General features: G+C 40.3%; 1 protein-coding gene across 11 annotated transcripts in view; it reads right to left on the minus strand.

Annotated features, from left to right (window-relative positions):
* The window catches only part of LOC126108737 (putative sodium-dependent multivitamin transporter), a 745,960-nt gene that overhangs the window by 357,141 nt on the left and 370,113 nt on the right, over nucleotides 1–18,706 (minus strand). For 6 of the 11 annotated variants that reach the window (XM_049914081.1, XM_049914077.1, XM_049914079.1 and 3 more), the window contains exon 10: nucleotides 1,204–1,355. The exons of the other annotated variants lie outside the window; for them this stretch is intronic. In XM_049914081.1, the coding sequence (XP_049770038.1) occupies nucleotides 1,204–1,355 (152 nt within the window). The remainder of the gene's footprint in view (nucleotides 1–1,203; nucleotides 1,356–18,706) is intronic. 11 annotated transcript variants of the gene reach the window in all.

Genomic DNA, 18,706 nt, shown 5'->3' on the forward strand with positions numbered 1-18,706 from the left:
GTCAAACTCAGCTATAAATAGTGGTGTGACACAAATTTTAACATCATTCTTTAGAAAAAGATATTTCCAAGTCAAAAACAAAGTCATATTCTATGAGAACATGGAAACATGTCTTTCAGCACCCATGTAAGGAACTATAATCTGGGAACTTCCCTGCATTACTCAACAAAATAGACCAATTAGTACAAATTAAGTCATTAGGTGGAATCTTTGGGAATCTCTTGCACCCCCCCCCCCCCTCTCTTCCAAATTGGGGCATCTTTACATGCTCACTGTGCACTCAGAACTGAGGACTGTGAAGAGCGATGTGATGCGCGATCGACAGGTGTACTAGGGACACTGACCTACACATCTGTGCAAAACTTCATCAGGCTTCCACTGTGGTTTCCTTTCTTGCAACTGATTGGACCTTACTTTCTGAATAGCCCTCGTATGATTTTCTTAAAAAAAAATTGGAAAATCCAGGGTGGAATGTATTAACGTAAGATAATTGCAGTCTCTGGCTACTGAGACCTGACTTGGTTTGTGGCCTCATAAGACAGGGACTGCCATCATGTATGCGTGAGCCCCATTTGCGTGTGTGTGTGTGTGTGTGTGTGTGTGTGTGTGTGTGTGTGTGTGTGTGTGTGTGTGTGTGGGTGGGTGTGGGCGCGCGCACCCAATGAGGGCTTGTTGGCCAAAAACTCATTTTCTGGTGCCTGTCTGCAACTCAGTATCTCTGCTATATGGTGAGTAGGAACTTTCCTTCTCACAATACTGTTACTAAGAAATGAGATTTATGAAGAAGAATGTAGACCCCAAAACAGCTTCTATGTGCTATTAAAAATTACATATCAATAAGCAAAGTTTTTCCTCTGTAGCATGGAACCCCTGAGGTGTGGAACTGACAACTTATGACCCAAATCTTCCCCTAAAGGAATCAAAAGAATGTGTGCTTTCAAACTTATAAACTAAATATTTTAATGTCATGCAGGTGATAGCAAAGGTGATATAATGTGTGCAAAAAAGGGAAAAAAATTGAATTTTGTGAGAGTCCAGGCAGCAGGTACACTTAACAGTACATCTCACATCAACTGGAGAAGATGACTGGGTCAGTCACTGAAGTATCGTGTGGAATAATGGAACTGACAACTCTGCTGAGCACCCAAAAGTAGTGTTAATTTATGACGCTGCGGAAATGTGAGAGGAGATGCTGCGGCCGACCTGGGGTCCTGGGTGGGCGGCGGCGGTGTGGCCGTAACGTTGAAGTCGCAGCCGTCCGTCCTGGTGGGCAGCCTCACTGCGTCCGGCCGGGGGACGCCGAAGCCGACCCACATGGAGAAGGCGAGCCCCGTGGCCAGGCCCGTTATGGCTCCCTGCAACACCGTCACGTAGCAGTAGGCGTTCAGTGGGAAGAGGGGCTGAAAAATAGTCAATAAAGTCTGTAGGGATCTGAGAAAAGTTCACGTCGCTCTTTCAGTTGACGGTGAGGAGAAAGAACTGAAGGGCGAGAAAGCCTTGTGGGCATCTGTAGATATTTATGCAATCTGAGCAAGACTAATATTGCCGTTTTTGATACCAAAGCATTTGGGAAATTCGTGTTGATTGTTAAGAAAAGTAACGAGGAAAAACGTCACTGATTACTACCCTTAAAAGTGAAGCAACAGGAAGTGAACTTAACCATCCAGTGGGCTCACCATTTTTCGTAACACAAGCCGGCACACGCTATACTTTGTACACTTGTAAAGAGTAGTGGTCTTTATGATACCGTGGTTAAGATATGTGAGCAAAATCATTGTTTAATCTTATTTTGATTACACAACCTTAAAATAAACTTACATAACCTTGCTAGAGGATTGCTTAACTAAACAATAATGAAATAAACTTTCATTATGTCACTCCGTTTCCACGGATAGGTTTTACTTCTCAGTAATGACCCACGGTATACAGCTGCATCAGATCCCAACCAACCAATTATTTGATTACTAATCAACTCGTAGGGAACAGCTTCATTAGGGGGTCGTGCTGCTACCTCAATCTGTGTTACTTTCATGCGCGGCCCATAAATTATTTTTGTTACCTAACTCGCTGTTTATTTTATGTTACTGCTGATCACTTGGACATATGACAACACAATTTATCACCAATCTATCTGAAGCAAAAACGAAGGAATTGGTATAGCCTCACAACTGTGAAACAACAATGGAACAGTGCAACACAATGTCATTTGTGTTTGGCGGACTTTATACATAGGCAAGGCAGCTCGAGAGTCGAAGTGTGGTTATGCAGTTCCAACTTTATGTTGGTATAGAGAACCAGCAACTAAGTTTATTTAAACTATTATCACAGTTGCATGTAATTTTTGATGGTGACTGATTTCACACACTTACATTCATTTTCAAACAACTGCCTTCATTCCAAATGTTTAACTAAGCCTAATTCAATTGATAAGAGTCTTTTGAATAGATCATTGGAATTGTGCTTAGTTAGACATTTGAATGTAGGCAGTTGTTTGAGAATGAATGCAAGCATTCAAAACTTGCCACTGTCAAAAATTACAAGCACCTGTAATGGAAACCTAAATAAATAATCAGTTTAAGCATGCTAATTCAACTAATGACAATTACAATACTGTCCTAGTTGTAATATACGTATGTATGTGACTCCTCAGGGAGTCACACCCAGCGATTACGTGGCTGGTGACCACAGGGCCCCAAGCTGAGTCCTAACATTGCTTCCACTTACTTATGCCAGGCTCCTCACTTTTATTTTTCCTATCTGGCCACCCTCAGCCAGCTCTTGTTCTTTTCCGACCCCGAAGCTATTAGGTTTCGAGGACTAGGGGTCTTTCATTTTCCAACCTATGCAGTGTCTGACCCAGAGTGTGTGGCTGCAAAAGGCATCTGTATTCCATGTTAGGGGCGGCCTCCAGAACTGTAGAAGGCAACGGAATACCACCACAGATTGTCTTCCCTGCATAATGCAGTCTCCATTTTATGCGCTAAAATGGCGTCCTCTCATGTTAAATCAGTGTCCGGAGGTAAAATAGTCCCCCATTCGGATCTCCAGGATGGGGGGTGGGGTGGGGGGGGGGGGGGGGGAACAACTAGAAATGAGGCAAAATATCAAAACAAGAATTGATACCTGGAATGTTAGAACTCTGCTACAAGCAGGAAAACTAGAAAACCTTAAAAGAGATATGGAAAAGAATCATATGGACCTTGTAGGAGTTGCTGAGGTAAGATGGAATGGACATGGAGAGTTGCAGTCAGATGAATATGTGTTGTATTACTCAGGAGGAGAAGTAAAAGGAATTAATGGAGTAGGAATGATTATGACAAAGGAATTGGCTAAATGTGTGGAACATGTAGATTATGCAAATGACCGGGTTAATGGTGTAAGGCTGAAAGGAGTACAAAAAGATTTACTGATTGTCCAGGTGTATATGCCAACTTCAGAAAATGATGACCAAATTGTAGAGGAAACATACAATGTAATAGAGAGAATAATGGACGAAAATAAAAAATGCTGCAAAATAGTAATGGGAGACTGGAACGCCATTGTGGGAAAAGGGAAAGAGGGAAACATAGTAGGCAGTCAAGGTCTTGGAAAGAGAAATGATAGAGGTGAATGGCTAATTGACTTCTACAGGGAACGGAAGCTGATAGCGGCAAACACATGGTTCTAGAACCATAGGAGGAGGCTCTACACTTGGAAATCACCAGGGGATATATATAGAAACCAAATCGATTTTATACTGGTAGAAGAAATATACAGGAATGGAATCAAGAAGGTGCACACATTACCAGGTGCAGATATTAATAGTGACCACAACTTACTTATGGCAGAAATAGAAATAAGAATGAAAAAACTGAAGAAGGTGACCATGGTGAAGAAGTGGGATCTAGAGAAGATAAGATCCAACAAGGAACAAATTACAGAAATGCTGTCTTGGGAGTTTCTAAACACATTATGAGACAAAGAACCACCTGATAATGCCAACAAGTACTGGAATATGCTGAAAGAAGGAATCATTAAAGCCGGACAGCAAAATATAGGATATGTAAAAGGGAAAAGGTCAAAAAAACCATGTCACACAAGATGTGATTTCCAAGATGGAGGAGAGAAGAAAATTGAAAAACGAGGGCACTGAAGATGCTAGAAAGATATACCGAAGGTTAAATAATGAACTGCGAAGAGAAACAGAGCAGGCTAGGAAAAAATGGCTAAAAGAGGAATATGATGAAGTTGAAGAACTGGACAGGAAGGGAAGATATGACTTACTATACAACAGAGTAAAGACTATGACATGGGAACAAAACAGAGCAGGAAGTGCTACTATGGAAATTTTGAGTAAAGACAAAGAGGTAGTGTACAAAGATTGTGACGATGTCCTCCAGAGATGGGAAGAAGATCTAAAAGAGCTATATGACACAAATAGCAAACCAGAAACTCTGGAACTTGAATCACACAACAGTGTAAGTGAGGACGAGAAAGGACCAATCATCATAATGGAAGTAGTAAAGTCTGCCATAGCTGCAATGAAAAATGACAAAGCGGTAGGTACAGATATGATACCAGGAGAAATACTAAAATGCTCGAACCAAGATGTAATAAGAGAAATATTGAGATTATGTAATAAAATATATGACAGTGGTGAATGGCCTGAGGACTTTCTGACAACAGTAATGATTCCATTCCCGAAAAAACAAGGAACCAAGAAATGCAGTGAGCACAGGACAATCAGCCTCATTTCACATGCAGCCAAAGTGGTGTTAAGAATAATTAATAAAAGGCTTGAAAAAGTAATGGAGGAGAATCTTGGCAAGCAGCAGTTTGGCTTTAGATGGAATACTGGCACCAGAGATGCAATAGGGCTCCTACGAATCTTGGGAGAAAGGTTTATTGAAAAAGGAAGAGACCTATAAATGTGCTTCATTGATCTAGAAAAGGCATTTGACAATGTGGTTTGGGACAAGCTGGCGACTATAATGAGGGAAAAAAGAGTGGACTGGAAAACCAGAAGACTTGTAAACTCATTATATCTTAATCAAAAAGTTTCAATTAAAGTGAGAGGAGAAAGTAAAAACTGGATCGGACTAGGAGAAGGAGTAAGACAAGGATGCTGTCCATCACCTACACTTTTCAACCTCTACTTGGAAAATATGATTGACCAATGCTCATTAGATGACACAGGTGTAGAAATTGGAGGAAGAAGAGTAGGGTGTTTGAGGTTTGCTGATGACATGGTCCTTCTAGCCACAGGGGAAAAAGAATTACAGGATTTGGTGGACACCGTTGAAACAAATGGAAAAATCATGGAATGAAAAATAACACAAATAAAACAAAAGTATTGGCACTAGGAAGAAATAAGGAAATAAAAATTATGCTGAATGGAGAAATACTAGTAGAACAGGCGCAAAATTGTAAGTATCTTGGAAGAAGGGTAGACACTGAATGGAAGTGAACCACAGAAATTAAAAGAAGGATAACAATGGCAAAAAGAGGCATTTCATAATAAAAGGAGAATTTTCTGCAGTGGTCTGGACAGAGAACTCAGGAAGAGACTCATAAAATGTCTTGTATGGAGTGTTCCTCTATATGGCGATGAAACATGGACTATGAGGAAGAAAGACAGAGAAAAGCTGGAGGCTTTTGAGATCAGGACATGGCAGAGGATGGAAAGAATATGTTGGATGGACAGAGTAAAAAATGAAGAGGTACTGAGAAGAGTGGGAGACAAAAGACAGTTACTAGATGTAATAAAGAGAAGAAAAAGAAATTGGATTGGGCACATATTAAGAAAGAGGGACGGATTTATAAAAACAGTTTTAGAAGGTTATGTAGAAGGGAAAAGGAAACGAGGAAGAAGAGATTCCAGATACTGGATGACATGATGGACGGTACAACATACAGCAGCCTTAAGAAGGAAGCAATGGATCACAGAAAATGGAGAGGCAAAGGACCTGCTAATATAGCAGATAACTGATGATGATGATGATGATTTGTTAGTAGATTTCATTGCATTATTTTAATGTCTTCCATTTTTTAAGTTGATTGGCATAATTAAAGTTTAATAAAATGTGGTTTGAAAGCTATAATTGGCATTGTCTGGGTAGTGTGTCAACCAGGCCAGCATTCAACAAGGTGAATGTGGGCAGCCTCCCACAACATCTTCAACCTACTCTTAACAGCCTATTGACCCAAGGTGAGCTTCCCCCCCCCCCCAATCACCCTATCCCCCCCCTTTCCACCACCACCACCACCACCACCACCACCCCCACCAGAACCACATAATAGTGCAGCCCTGCCAACTAGGCTGCTGAATTCATAATTATATGACAGCATGTTGTGCTTTGTTGCACCTCATGGACTTTGAGAAGATATCATTTCTTGAAGTGGGGATCTTTTCCATCTTGCTTTTTCACACTTTATCACCCCCCCCCCCCCCCGCCAATTAGTGTAGAAAGTGGTATTTTCTCTTTCAGATCGATGCATGTGGGCTCACAGAAGAAAGTGCATATGAGCACACCTACAGTATAGCAAGGCGGTTCTTCAGAGTCTACTACAATCATTCTGCTATTGTAGAACTGAATGTGACCTCATCAAGACAAGACATATATTCTTTTTCCACACACATATGGTAAATTACTGTTGTGACTAACCAATTTATCAGCAGTAGAAGGTATCCTTGTCAGAATTGGTGACTGCTGCTGGGCAGGTACACTGCACCCACATTCATTTATGCTGGGAATAGATACCAGAATTCTTACACAGATGTGTTAGAATGGTTACTTTCTGAAGCTCAATAAGGAGTGTATGAGGAAGGGATGGAATAGTTTGGGGAATGTATTTTGGCAGTTTTCTGTAAAATTCTGCAGGAGGCACCAATGCAGGACAATGTTGAAATCACTATCATGCCAAAGAAAATGCATTATTTCTTGGGAACAAAGTGCATGGCAATTCGGTACCCCCACATTCCAGGAAGTGTCAAATGACCCCTTTTGCATCCATTGTGGATTCCAATCCTCAGCCCAGAGAGTGCAGTAGGAACAAACAAAGGAAAAGTGGCACAAATAAAGAGTAGCATAAAGGAGAGTATCAACAATGTGGAACAGATTACTGCGCAATATTTACCACTTTTCTATCTGTTTTGAATTCATAGGAAGTCTCACTTCCAACTTCATACTAAATGGAAGCTTGTTGAATGTCTTTTCAAGAGAGTAACTAACTCCAGTCTGATTCCTCGGCAAGAACACAAAGATCAAAGAACTTTTTTTAACACTGCCTATCACAGTTAGGATTAAGAGCAATTTTTATTAACCCTCAAGTAGGTGCGTGGGCGCACACACACACACACACACACACACACACACACACACACACACACACACACACACACACACACACACATTCCACGTGGGAAAAATATATATCAAAAACAAAGATGCTGTGACTTACCAAACGAGAAAGTGCTGGTAAATAGACCCAATAAAAACACACAAACACACACACAAATTTCAAGATTTTGCAACCCAAGGTTGTTTCATCAGGAAAGAGGGAAGGAGAGGGAAAGACGAAAGGATGTGGGTTTTAAGGGAGAGGGTAAGGAGTCATTCCAATCCCAGGAGTGGAAAGGCTTACCTTAGGGGGAAAAAAGGACAGGTATACACTCGCACACACACACACACACACACACATCCAACCGCACATATATACAGACACAGGCAGACATATGTAAATTCAAAGAGGTTGGGCAGAGATGTCAGTCGAGGCGGAAGTACAGAGGCAAAGATGTTGTTAATTGACAGGTGATGTACGAGGGGCGGCAACTTGAAATTAGCAGAGGTTGAGGCCTGGTGGGTAACGGGAAGAGAGAATATATTGAAGGGCAAGTTCCCATCTCCAGAGTTCTGATAGGTTGGTGTCAGTGGGAAGTATCCAGATAACCCGGACGGAGTAACACTGTGCCAAGATGTGCTGGCTGTGCACCAAGGCATGTTTGGCCACAGGGTGATCCTCTTTACCAACAAACACTGTCTGCCTGTGTCCGTTCATGCGAATGGACAGTTCGTTGCTGGTCATTCCCACACAAAAGGGTTCACAGTGTAGGAATTCAACCTTTTAATCCTATACAAATTCCATTACTTAGTACAGCCATTCTTTTAGCCTCAGGAGCAACCGTAACATGAGCACATCATAGTTTAATAGAATCTAATCACACTCAAGCATTACAAGGATTATTTTTTACAGTATTATTAGGATTATATTTCACAATACTTCAAGCTTACAAATATTTAGAAGCACCTTTCACTATTGCAGACGCAGTATATGGATCAACATTCTGTGTTGCAACAGGGTTCCATGGTCTCCACGTAATTATTGGAACAATTTTCTTAACAACAAGTCTACTTCGACACTCAATAAATCAGTTCTCACCAAGACATCACTTTGGATTTGAAGCAGCAGCATGATATTGACACTTCGTAGACATAGTATGATTATTCTTATACATTTATATTTATTGATGAGGTAGATAATTGTTTTTCTAGTATAAATAGTACATTTGACTTCCAATCAGAAAGCTTAAGCTATCTACAAGAGTTTTTATTAAATTTATTGTTCCAATAATTGTTATAATCCTCGCAACAACATTATCAAAAAAACTAATCAATGATCGAGAAAAAAGTTCACCATTTGAGTGTGGGTTTGTTCCAAAAAGATCAGCACGAATACCAGAATGATAGTTGCTCCATTAATGGTGAAGCTCTGTCTTGAAGGGATAAATTTGATCTTGTTGCCATTAAATGTTTTTCTAATAAAAGGTCAAACTTTTATTTGTAGAGCTTAAATCTACTGCACTAATCTGCCATATTAGAATCTAGAGATTAAGGGTAATTCTGAGTAACTTTGTTCTGCAGGTGGATTATTTTGTAGTCATTCTGTTGATCTTCTTATATTAGCTCTGAATACAATTGCTCAAACCATTCTTTCTCATATGAGTACAATGAATATAATAATTCCTACAATAGAAATTGTAGACCCAATTCTTGATACTACATTTCATGATGTATATGCATCTGGGTAATCTGAATATTGTCGTAGTATTCCTGCTAACCCTAAGAAGTGTTGAGGGAAGAATGTTAAGTTTACTCTAATAAATATAATTGTGAACTGGATTTTTAATCATGTATTATTTATAGTCAATCTTGTAAACAGTGGGTATCATTGAATAACACCTCCTGTAATTGCGAATACTGCTCCTATAGATAGAACATAATGGAAGTGGGCTACTGTATAATATGTGTCATGTAATACAATATCAAGTGATGAGTTTGCTAGTATTAATCCTGTTAACCCACCAACTGTAAATAAGAAAATAAATCCTAGAGCTCATAGTAATGGTGGGTTAAACTCGAGTTTAGTTCCAGGTAATGTAGCTAGTCCTCTGAATGCCTTAATTCCTGTAGGTACAGCAATAATTATTTGTTGCTGATGTGAAGTATGCTCGTGTGTCAACATCCATTCCTACTGTAAATATATGATATGCTCATACAATAAATCCTATTAATCCAGTTGATAACATGGCATAAATTATACCCAATGTTCCAAATGATTCAATTTTTCCTCTTTCTTGACATACAATGTGAGAAATAATACCAAATCCAGGTAGAATTAGAATGTAAACTTCTGGGTGTCCAAAGAATCAGAATAGGTGTTGATATAGAATTGGATCTCCTCCTCCCGCAGGGTCAAAGAATGATGTATTTAGGTTTTGGTCTGTTAATAATATAGTAATAGCTCCTGCTAAAACTGGAAGTGAAAGAAGAAGAAGGAGAGCTGTAATAGCTACAGACCAAACAAATAAAGGTGTTAGGTCTAAAGTTATGCTTTCTGATCGTATATTAATTGCTGTTGTAATGATGTTTACTGCACCAAGAATTGATGATACACCTGCTAAGTGTAGTAGAAAAATGGCTAGATCTACAGATGTGCCCCCGTGTGCAATAGCTCCTGATAGAGCGGGTAAACTGTTCATTCTGTACCAGCACCATTACCTACTATAGAAGATGTAAGAAGAAGGGTTAATGAAGGTGGTAGTAATCAAAAACTTATATTATTTATTCGTGGGAATGCTATATCTGGTGCACCAATTATTAATGGTACAAGTCAATTACCAAATCCACCAATTATAATAGGCATTACTAAGAAGAAAATTATTACAAATGCATAGGCTGTAATAATAACATTATAAATGTGGTCATCTCCAATTAGACATTCTGGTTGACCAAGTTCAGCACGAATAAGTATTCTTATTGATGTTCCTATTATTCCTGCCCATGCTCCAAACAGAAAGTATTAAGTACCAATGTCCTAATGGTTTGTTGGGAATATTCATTCTTGCAGTAAGATGGCTGAATTTTAGGTGGTAGAATGTAAATCTACTTATGACATATTTTCTCTCTTATCATACTCTGCTCTTATATTCAGTTATGATTCTAGATTGCAATTCTAGAAGTGTAAAGTTTTACTAAGGCCTAAAAGATTATTCTTTTAATTATAGCTTTGGAGGTTATTAGTTTAATTAACTTAAGTCCTTAGTACAATGACATTAAGGTGGATGTTGAGAGCAATCCTATTGTTGAAATTATTACGGTTATAGGAAGAATAATTATTGATTTTTGATACTTTATCTTTTTAGATCATGAATTTTCGGTATATGACATAATTAAGGCTGAGAATCTAATACGTATGTAATAATAAAGTGTAATTATAGTTAATACGAGTATAATAGTTGTTATGTTGTTTTCTATTAATGATTGTATTACAATTCATTTTGGTAGCAATCCAAGAAAAATGGTGGTAAACCACCTAGAGATAGAAGAGATAAGAATATTATGAATTTAATTTCAGTTTTTATGTGGCTAGCTGAATAAATCTGGTTTATAACGAATAGATTTATTTGTTTGAATAATAAAACCATCATAAAATGGTTCAAATGGCTCTGAGCACTATGGGACTTTCCCAAAATTTTAATGCTTAAAAAATATTAATACGAAACACAGAAAATTACCAAACTGGTCACTGTATTTAAGCCTTACATAACCTAATGGGCACAATAGCTTACAGGAAATAATATCCAAGACGTATAGCAATATCCGCCCACTAAAAAAAAGAATTGTTCGAATAGCTCTGAGCACTATGGGACTAAACTTCTGAGGTCATCAGTCCCCTAGAACTTAGAACTACATAAACCTAAATAACCTAAGGACATCACACACATCCATGCCTGAGGCAGGATTCAAACCTTCAAGCATAGCGGTTGCACGGTTCCAGACCGTAGCACCTAGAACCGCTTGGTCACATCGTCCGGCAATCCATGATCAGCGTTAGTAGTGAATAAATAATAAAGTATAGTTCTCAGATGTTCTCTCTGACTGTTAGAGATCTAATTATTAACCCTAAGTGTCTAATTGAAGAATATGCTAGAATCTGGCATAGAGATGTTTGATTTAAGCCTCTTATTGCCCCAATAACGATTCTTAAAATGATAATGGTTCAAATAAAGGTTCTTAGTTGAATACAATATGATAGTACTATTATTGGGGCAATTTTTTGTCATATTATTAATGATAAACAGTTATTCAATCGTGAAGCGCCTATTACTTCTGGAAATCAGTAACGAGAAGGTGCAGCTCCAATCTTTAATAATAATCTAGATCTAATTGTTATTGAGGGGATAAATTCTGTTTCCCATCCTATTGGATACTTTATTTGAATCAACAAAACTGAAAATAATAGAATTGTCGATGCTACTGCCTGGACAATAAAATATTTAATTGATGATTCATTTATCATTATATTTTTATTTCTCGTTAGAAGCAGACTAAATGAAAGTAAGTTGATCTCAAGTCCTATTCAAACTGCAAATCAGGAATTTGATGAAATGGACAGGGTTGTTCCTATCATTAATGTTGAAAGGAAGAGAAGTTTTGTAGAGTTGTTGGTCATTAAAAAGGAGAGGATTGATACTTCTATAAATGGGATATGAACCCATTAGCTTGATTAGCTTACCTTTTTACATTTCGGTGTATGATGCACGTTAGTTTTTGATACTAAAGGAGGTAGTTCAATTCTATCTTATGTAATTTGTTTATTGAAGGTAATTTTTATTTACTTAATTTACCCCATCAAGGCAACCCTTTAATTATGCACTTCGGTTATTTAATATATAAATATGTCTGCTTGTGTCTGTATATGTGTGGATGGATATGTGTGTGTGTGCGAGTGTATACCCGTCCTTTTCCCCCCTAAGGTAAGTCTTTCCACTCCCGGGATTGGAATGACTCCTTACCCTCTCCCTTAAAACCCATATCCTTTTGTCTTTCCTTCTCCTTCCCTCTTTCCTGACGAGGCAACCATTGGTTGCGAAAGCCAGAATTTTGTGTGTATGTTTGTGTGTCTATCGACCTGCCAGCGCTTTTGTTTGGTAAGTTTCATCATCTTTCTTTATATATATATATATATATATATATATATAAAAAGAAGTCTCATCATCTTTCTTTTTAGATATATTTTTCCCATGTGGAATGTTTCCCTCTATTATATATATATATATATATATATATATATATATATATATATATATATATAAACAAAGATGGTATATGTGTGGATGGATATGTGTGTGTGTGCAAGTGTATACCTGTCCATTTTCCCCCCTAAGGTAAGTCTTTCCACTCCCGGGATTGGAATGACTCCCTACCCTCTCCCTTAAAACCCACATCCTTTCGTCTTTCCCTCTCCTTCCCTCTTTCCTGATGAGGCAACAGTTTGTTGCGAAAGCTTGAATTTTGTGTGTGTGTTTGTGTTTGTTTGTGCGTCTATCGACCTGCCAGCGCTTTCGTTCGGTAAGTCACATCATCTGTGTTTTTAGATATATTTTTCCCACGTGGAATGTTTCCCTCTATTACATATATATAATATATAATATATATAATATATAATAGAGGGAAACATTCCACATGGGAAACATATATCTAAAAACAAAGACGATGTGACTTACCGAACGAAAGCGCTGGCAGGTCGATAGACACACAAACAAACACAAACACACACACAAAATTCAGCTTTCGCAACAAACTGTTGCCTCATCAGGAAAGAGGGAAGGAGAGGGAAAGACGAAAGGATGTGGGTTTTAAGGGAGAGGGTAAGGAGTCATTCCAATCTCGGGAGCGGAAAGACTTACCTTAGGGGGAAAAAGGACGGGTATACACTCCCAAACACACACACACATATCCAACCACACATATACAGACACAAGCAGACATCTCACAAGTAGACATATTTAAAGACAAAGAGTTTGGGCAGAGATGTCAGTTGAGGCAGAAGTGAAGAGGCAAAGATGATGTTGAATGACAGGTGAGCTATGAGTGGCGGCAACTTGAAATTAGCGGAGATTGAGGCCTGGTGGGTAACGGGAAGAGAGGATATATTGAAGAGCAAGTTCCCATCTCCGGAGTTCAGATAGGTTGGTGTTGGTGGGAAGTATCCAGATAACCCGGACGGTGTAACACTATGCCATGATGTGCTGGCCGTGCACCAAGGAATGTTTAGCCACAGGGTGATCCTCATTACCAACAAACACTGTCTGCCTGTGTCCATTCATGCAAATGGACAGTTTGTTGCTGGTCATTCCCACATAGAATGCATCACAGCATAGGCAGGTCAGTTGGTAAATCACGTGGGTGCTTTCACATGTGGCTCTGCCTTTGATCGTGTACACCTTCCGGGTTACGGGACTGGAGTAGGTGGTGGTGGGAGGGTGCATGGGACAGGTTTTACACCAGGGGCGGTTGTTTGGTTGAGCATTTCCTTTCCTTTCACGCCGATCACCTGCCACCCTACCTAAAACCTCTTTCCTCATCACCTTAGCCAGCTTCATCCTGACCCACAACTTTTTCACTTTTGAAGGCCAGACATACCAGCAATTAAAGGGAACAGCCATGGGTACCAGGATGGCCCCCTCATACGCCAACCTATTCATGGGTCACTTAGAGGAAGCCTTCTTGGTTACCCAGGCCTGCCAACCCAAAGTTTGGTACAGATTTATTGATGACATCTTCATGATCTGGACTCATAGTGAACAAGAACTCCAGAATTTCCTCTCCAACCTCAACTCCTTTGGTTCCATCAGATTCACCTGGTCCTACTCCAAATCCCATGCCACTTTCCTTGACGTTGATCTCCACCTGTCCAATGGCCAGCTACACACGTCCGTCCACATCAAACCCACCAACAAGCAACAGTACCTCCATTATGACAGCTGCCACCCATTCCACATCAAACGGTCCCTTCCCTACAGCCTAGGTCTTCGTGGAAAACGAATCTGCTCCAGTCCGGAATCCCTGAACCATTACACCCACAACCTGACAACAGCTTTCGCATCTCGCAACTACCCTCCCGACCTGGTACAGAAGCAAATAACCAGAGCCACCTCCTCATCCCCTCGAACCCAGAATCCCCCACAGAAGAACCACAAAAGTGCCCCACTTGTGACAGGATACTTTCCGGGACTGTACCAGACTCTGAATGTGGCTCTCCAGCAGGGATACGACTTCCTCAAATCCTGCCCTGAAATGAGATCCATCCTTCATGAAATCCTCCCCACTCCACCAAGAGTGTCTTTCCGCCGTCCACCTAACCTTCGTAACCTGTTAGTTCATCCCTATGAAATCCCCAAACCACCTTCCCTACCCTCTGGCTCTTAACCGCCCCCGGTGTAAAACCTGTCCCATGCACCTTCCCGCCACCACCTACTCCAGTCCTGTAACCCAGAAGGTGTACACGATCAAAGGCAGAGCCACATGTGAAAGCACCCACGTGATTTACCAACTGACCTGCCTACACTGTGATGCATTCTATGTGGGAATGACCAGCAACAAACTGTCCATTCGCATGAATGGACACAGGCAGACAGTGTTTGTTGGTAATGAGGATCACCCTGTGGCTAAACATGTCTTGGTGCACGGCCAGCACATCTTGGCACAGTGTTACACTGTCCGGGTTATCTGGATACTTCCCACCAACACCAACCTATGCGAACTCCGGAGATGGGAACTTGCTCTTCAATATATCCTCTCTTCCCGTTACCCACCAGGCCTCAATCTCCACTAATTTCAAGTTGCCGCCACTCATAGCTCACCTGTCATTCAACATCATCTTTGCCTCTTCACTTCTGCCTCGACTGACATCTCTGCCCAAACTCTTTGTCTTTAAATATGTCTGCTTGTGAGATGTCTGCTTGTGTCTTTATATGTGTGGATGGATATGTGTGAGTGTGCGAGTGTATACCCGTCCTTTTTCCCCCTAAGGTAAGTCTTACCGCTCCCGGGATTGGAATGACACCTTACCCTCTCCCTTAAAACCCACATCCTTTCGTCTTTCCCTCTCCTTCCCTCTTTCCTGATGAGGCAACAGTCTGAATTTTGTGTGTGTGTTTGTGTGTCTATCGATCTGCCAGCGCTTTCCTTTGGTAAGTCACATCATCTTTGTTTATATATATATATATATATATATATATATATATATATATATATATATATATATATATAATAGAGGGAAACATTCCACGTGGGAAAAATATATTTAAAAAGAAAGATGATGAGACTTACCAAACAAAAGCGCTGGCAGGTCGATAGACACACAAACAAACACAAACATACACACAAAATCTAGCTTTCGCAACCAACGGTTGCCTCGTCAGGAAAGAGGGAAGGAGAAGGAAAGACAAAAGGATATGAGTTTTAAGGGAGAGGGTAAGGAGTCATTCCAATCCCGGGAGCGAGAATCCTTACCCAATCCGTTACCCCCAGAAACCATCCTTGTAACCATTGATGCCACTTCCTTATACACAAATATCCCGCACGTCCAGGGCCTCGCTGCGATGGAGCACTTCCTTTCACGCCGATCACCTGCCACCCTACCTAAAACCTCTTTCCTCATTACCTTAGCCAGCTTCATCCTGACCCACAACTTCTTCACTTTTGAAAACCAGACATACCAACAATTAAAGGGAACAGCCATGGGTACCAGGATGGCCCCCTCGTACGCCAACCTATTCATGGGTCGCTTAGAGGAAGCCTTCTTGGTTACCCAGGCCTGCCAACCCAAAGTTTGGTACAGATTTATTGATGACATCTTCATGATCTGGACTCACAGTGAAGAAGAACTCCAGAATTTCCTCTCCAACCTCAACTCCTTTGGTTCCATCAGATTCACCTGGTCCTACTCCAAATCCCATGCCACTTTCCTTGATGTTGACCTTCACCTATCCAATGGCCAGCTTCACACGTCCGTCCACATCAAACCCACCAACAAGCAACAGTACCTCCATTACGACAGCTGCCACCCATTCCACATCAAACGGTCCCTTCCCTACAGCCTGGGTCTTCGTGGCAAACGAATCTGCTCCAGTCCGGAATCCCTGAAGCATTACACCAACAACCTGACAACAGCTTTCGCATCCCGCAACTACCCTCCCGACCTGGTACAGAAGCAAATAACCAGAGCCACTTCCTCATCCTCTCAAACCCAGAACCTCCCACAGAAGAACCACAAAAGTGCCCCACTTGTGACAGGATACTTTCCGGGACTGGATCAGATTCTGAATGTGGCTCTCCAGCAGGGATACGACTTCCTCAAATCCTGCCCTGAAATGAGATCCATCCTTCATGAAATCCTCCCCACTCCACCAAGAGTGTCTTTCCGCCGCCACCTAACCTTCGTAACCTCTTAGTTCATCCCTATGAAATCCCCAAACCACCTTCCCTACCCTCTGGCTCCTACCCTTGTAACCGCCCCCGGTGTAAAACCTGTCCCATGCACCCTCCCACCACCACCTACTCCAGTCCTGTAACCCGGAAGGTGTACACAATCAAAGGCAGAGCCACGTGTGAAAGCACCCACGTGATCTACCAACTGACCTGCCTGCACTGTGATGCGTTCTATGTGGGAATGACCAGCAACAAACTGTCCATTCGCATGAATGGACACAGGCAGACAGTGTTTGTTGGTAATGAGGATCACCCTGTGGCTAAACATGCCTTGGTGCACGACCAGCACATCTTGGCGCAGTGTTACACCGTCCGGGTTATCTGGATACTTCCTACTAACACCAACCTATCCGAACTCCGGAGATGGGAACTTGCTCTTCAATATATCCTCTCTTCCCGTTATCCACCAGGCCTCAATCTCCGCTAATTTCAAGTTGCCGCCACTCATACCTCACCTGTCATTCAACAACGTCTTTGCCTCAGCACTTCTGCCTCGACTGACATCTCTGCCCAAACTCTTTGTCTTTAAATATGTCTGCTTGTGTCTGTATATGTGTGGATGGATATGTGTGTGTGTGCGAGTGTATACCCGTCCTTTTTTCCCCCTAAGGTAAGTCTTTCCGCTCCCGGGACTGGAATGACTCCTTACCCTCTCCCTTAAAACCCACATCCTTTCGTCTTTCCCTCTCCTTCCCTCTTTCCTGATGAGGCAACAGTTTGTTGCGAAAGCTTGAATTTTGTGTGTATGTTTGTGTTCGTATGTGTGTCTGTCGACCTGCCAGCACTTTCATTTGGTAAGTCACATCTACTTTGTTTTTAGATATATTTTTCCTTCGTGGAATGTTTCCTTCTATTATAACTATATATATATATATATATATATATATATATATATATATATATATATATATATATATATATTCTTGTGTCTGTGTATGTGCAGATGGATATGCATGTGTGGCGAGTGTATACCTGTCCTTTTTTCCCCCTAAGATAAGTCTTTCCGCTCCCAGGATTGGAATGACTCCTTACCCTCTCCCTTAAATCCCACATCCTTTCATCTTTCCTTCTCCTTCCCTCTTTCCTGATGAAGCAACTGTTGGTTGTGAAAGCTTGAATTTTGTCTGTATGTTTATGTTTGTTTGTGAGTCTATCAACCTACCAGCGCTATCGTTTGCTAAGTCACATCATCTGTGTTTTTAAATATATTTTTCCCACGTGGAATGTTTCCCTCTATTATATATATATATATATATATATATATATATATATATATTGATACTCTTTGCCTTTACAAATGTCTGCTTGTGTCTTGTATGTGTGGATGGATATGTGTGTGTGTGCGAGTGTATACCTGTCCTTTTTTCCCCCTAAGGTAAGTCTTTCCGCTCCCGGGATTGGAATGACTCCTTACCCTCTCCCTTAAAACCCATATCCTTTTGTCTTTCCTTCTCCTTCCCTCTTTCCTGACGAGGCAACCGTTGGTTGCGAAAGCTAGAGTTTTGTGTGTATGTTTGTGTTTGTTTGTGTGTCTATCGACCTGCCAGCGCTTTTGTTCGGTAAGTCTCATCATCTTTCTTTTTAAATATATTTTTCCCACGTGGAATTTTTTCCTCTATTTTATATATATATATATATATATACAATCAATAATTTATATTAATGGATTACATTTAATTAAATTTAAATTCTTATAAGTTTATTTTATTATCATTAAGTGATTATTTCAATAAATTTATTTACCGAGGATTATAGCTACTTATGTGTTTAGCTTAAAATAAATTATTACATTATAAAATATATAATAATATGTAAATTAATATTAAATATTATTATAATAGGATATAATGAATAAAATTAATAATATTAAATATAAAATATTATGTTAATAT

This window comes from Schistocerca cancellata, chromosome 11, assembly GCF_023864275.1.
Source record: "Schistocerca cancellata isolate TAMUIC-IGC-003103 chromosome 11, iqSchCanc2.1, whole genome shotgun sequence".
In the NCBI taxonomy this organism is placed as follows: domain Eukaryota; kingdom Metazoa; phylum Arthropoda; class Insecta; order Orthoptera; family Acrididae; genus Schistocerca; species Schistocerca cancellata.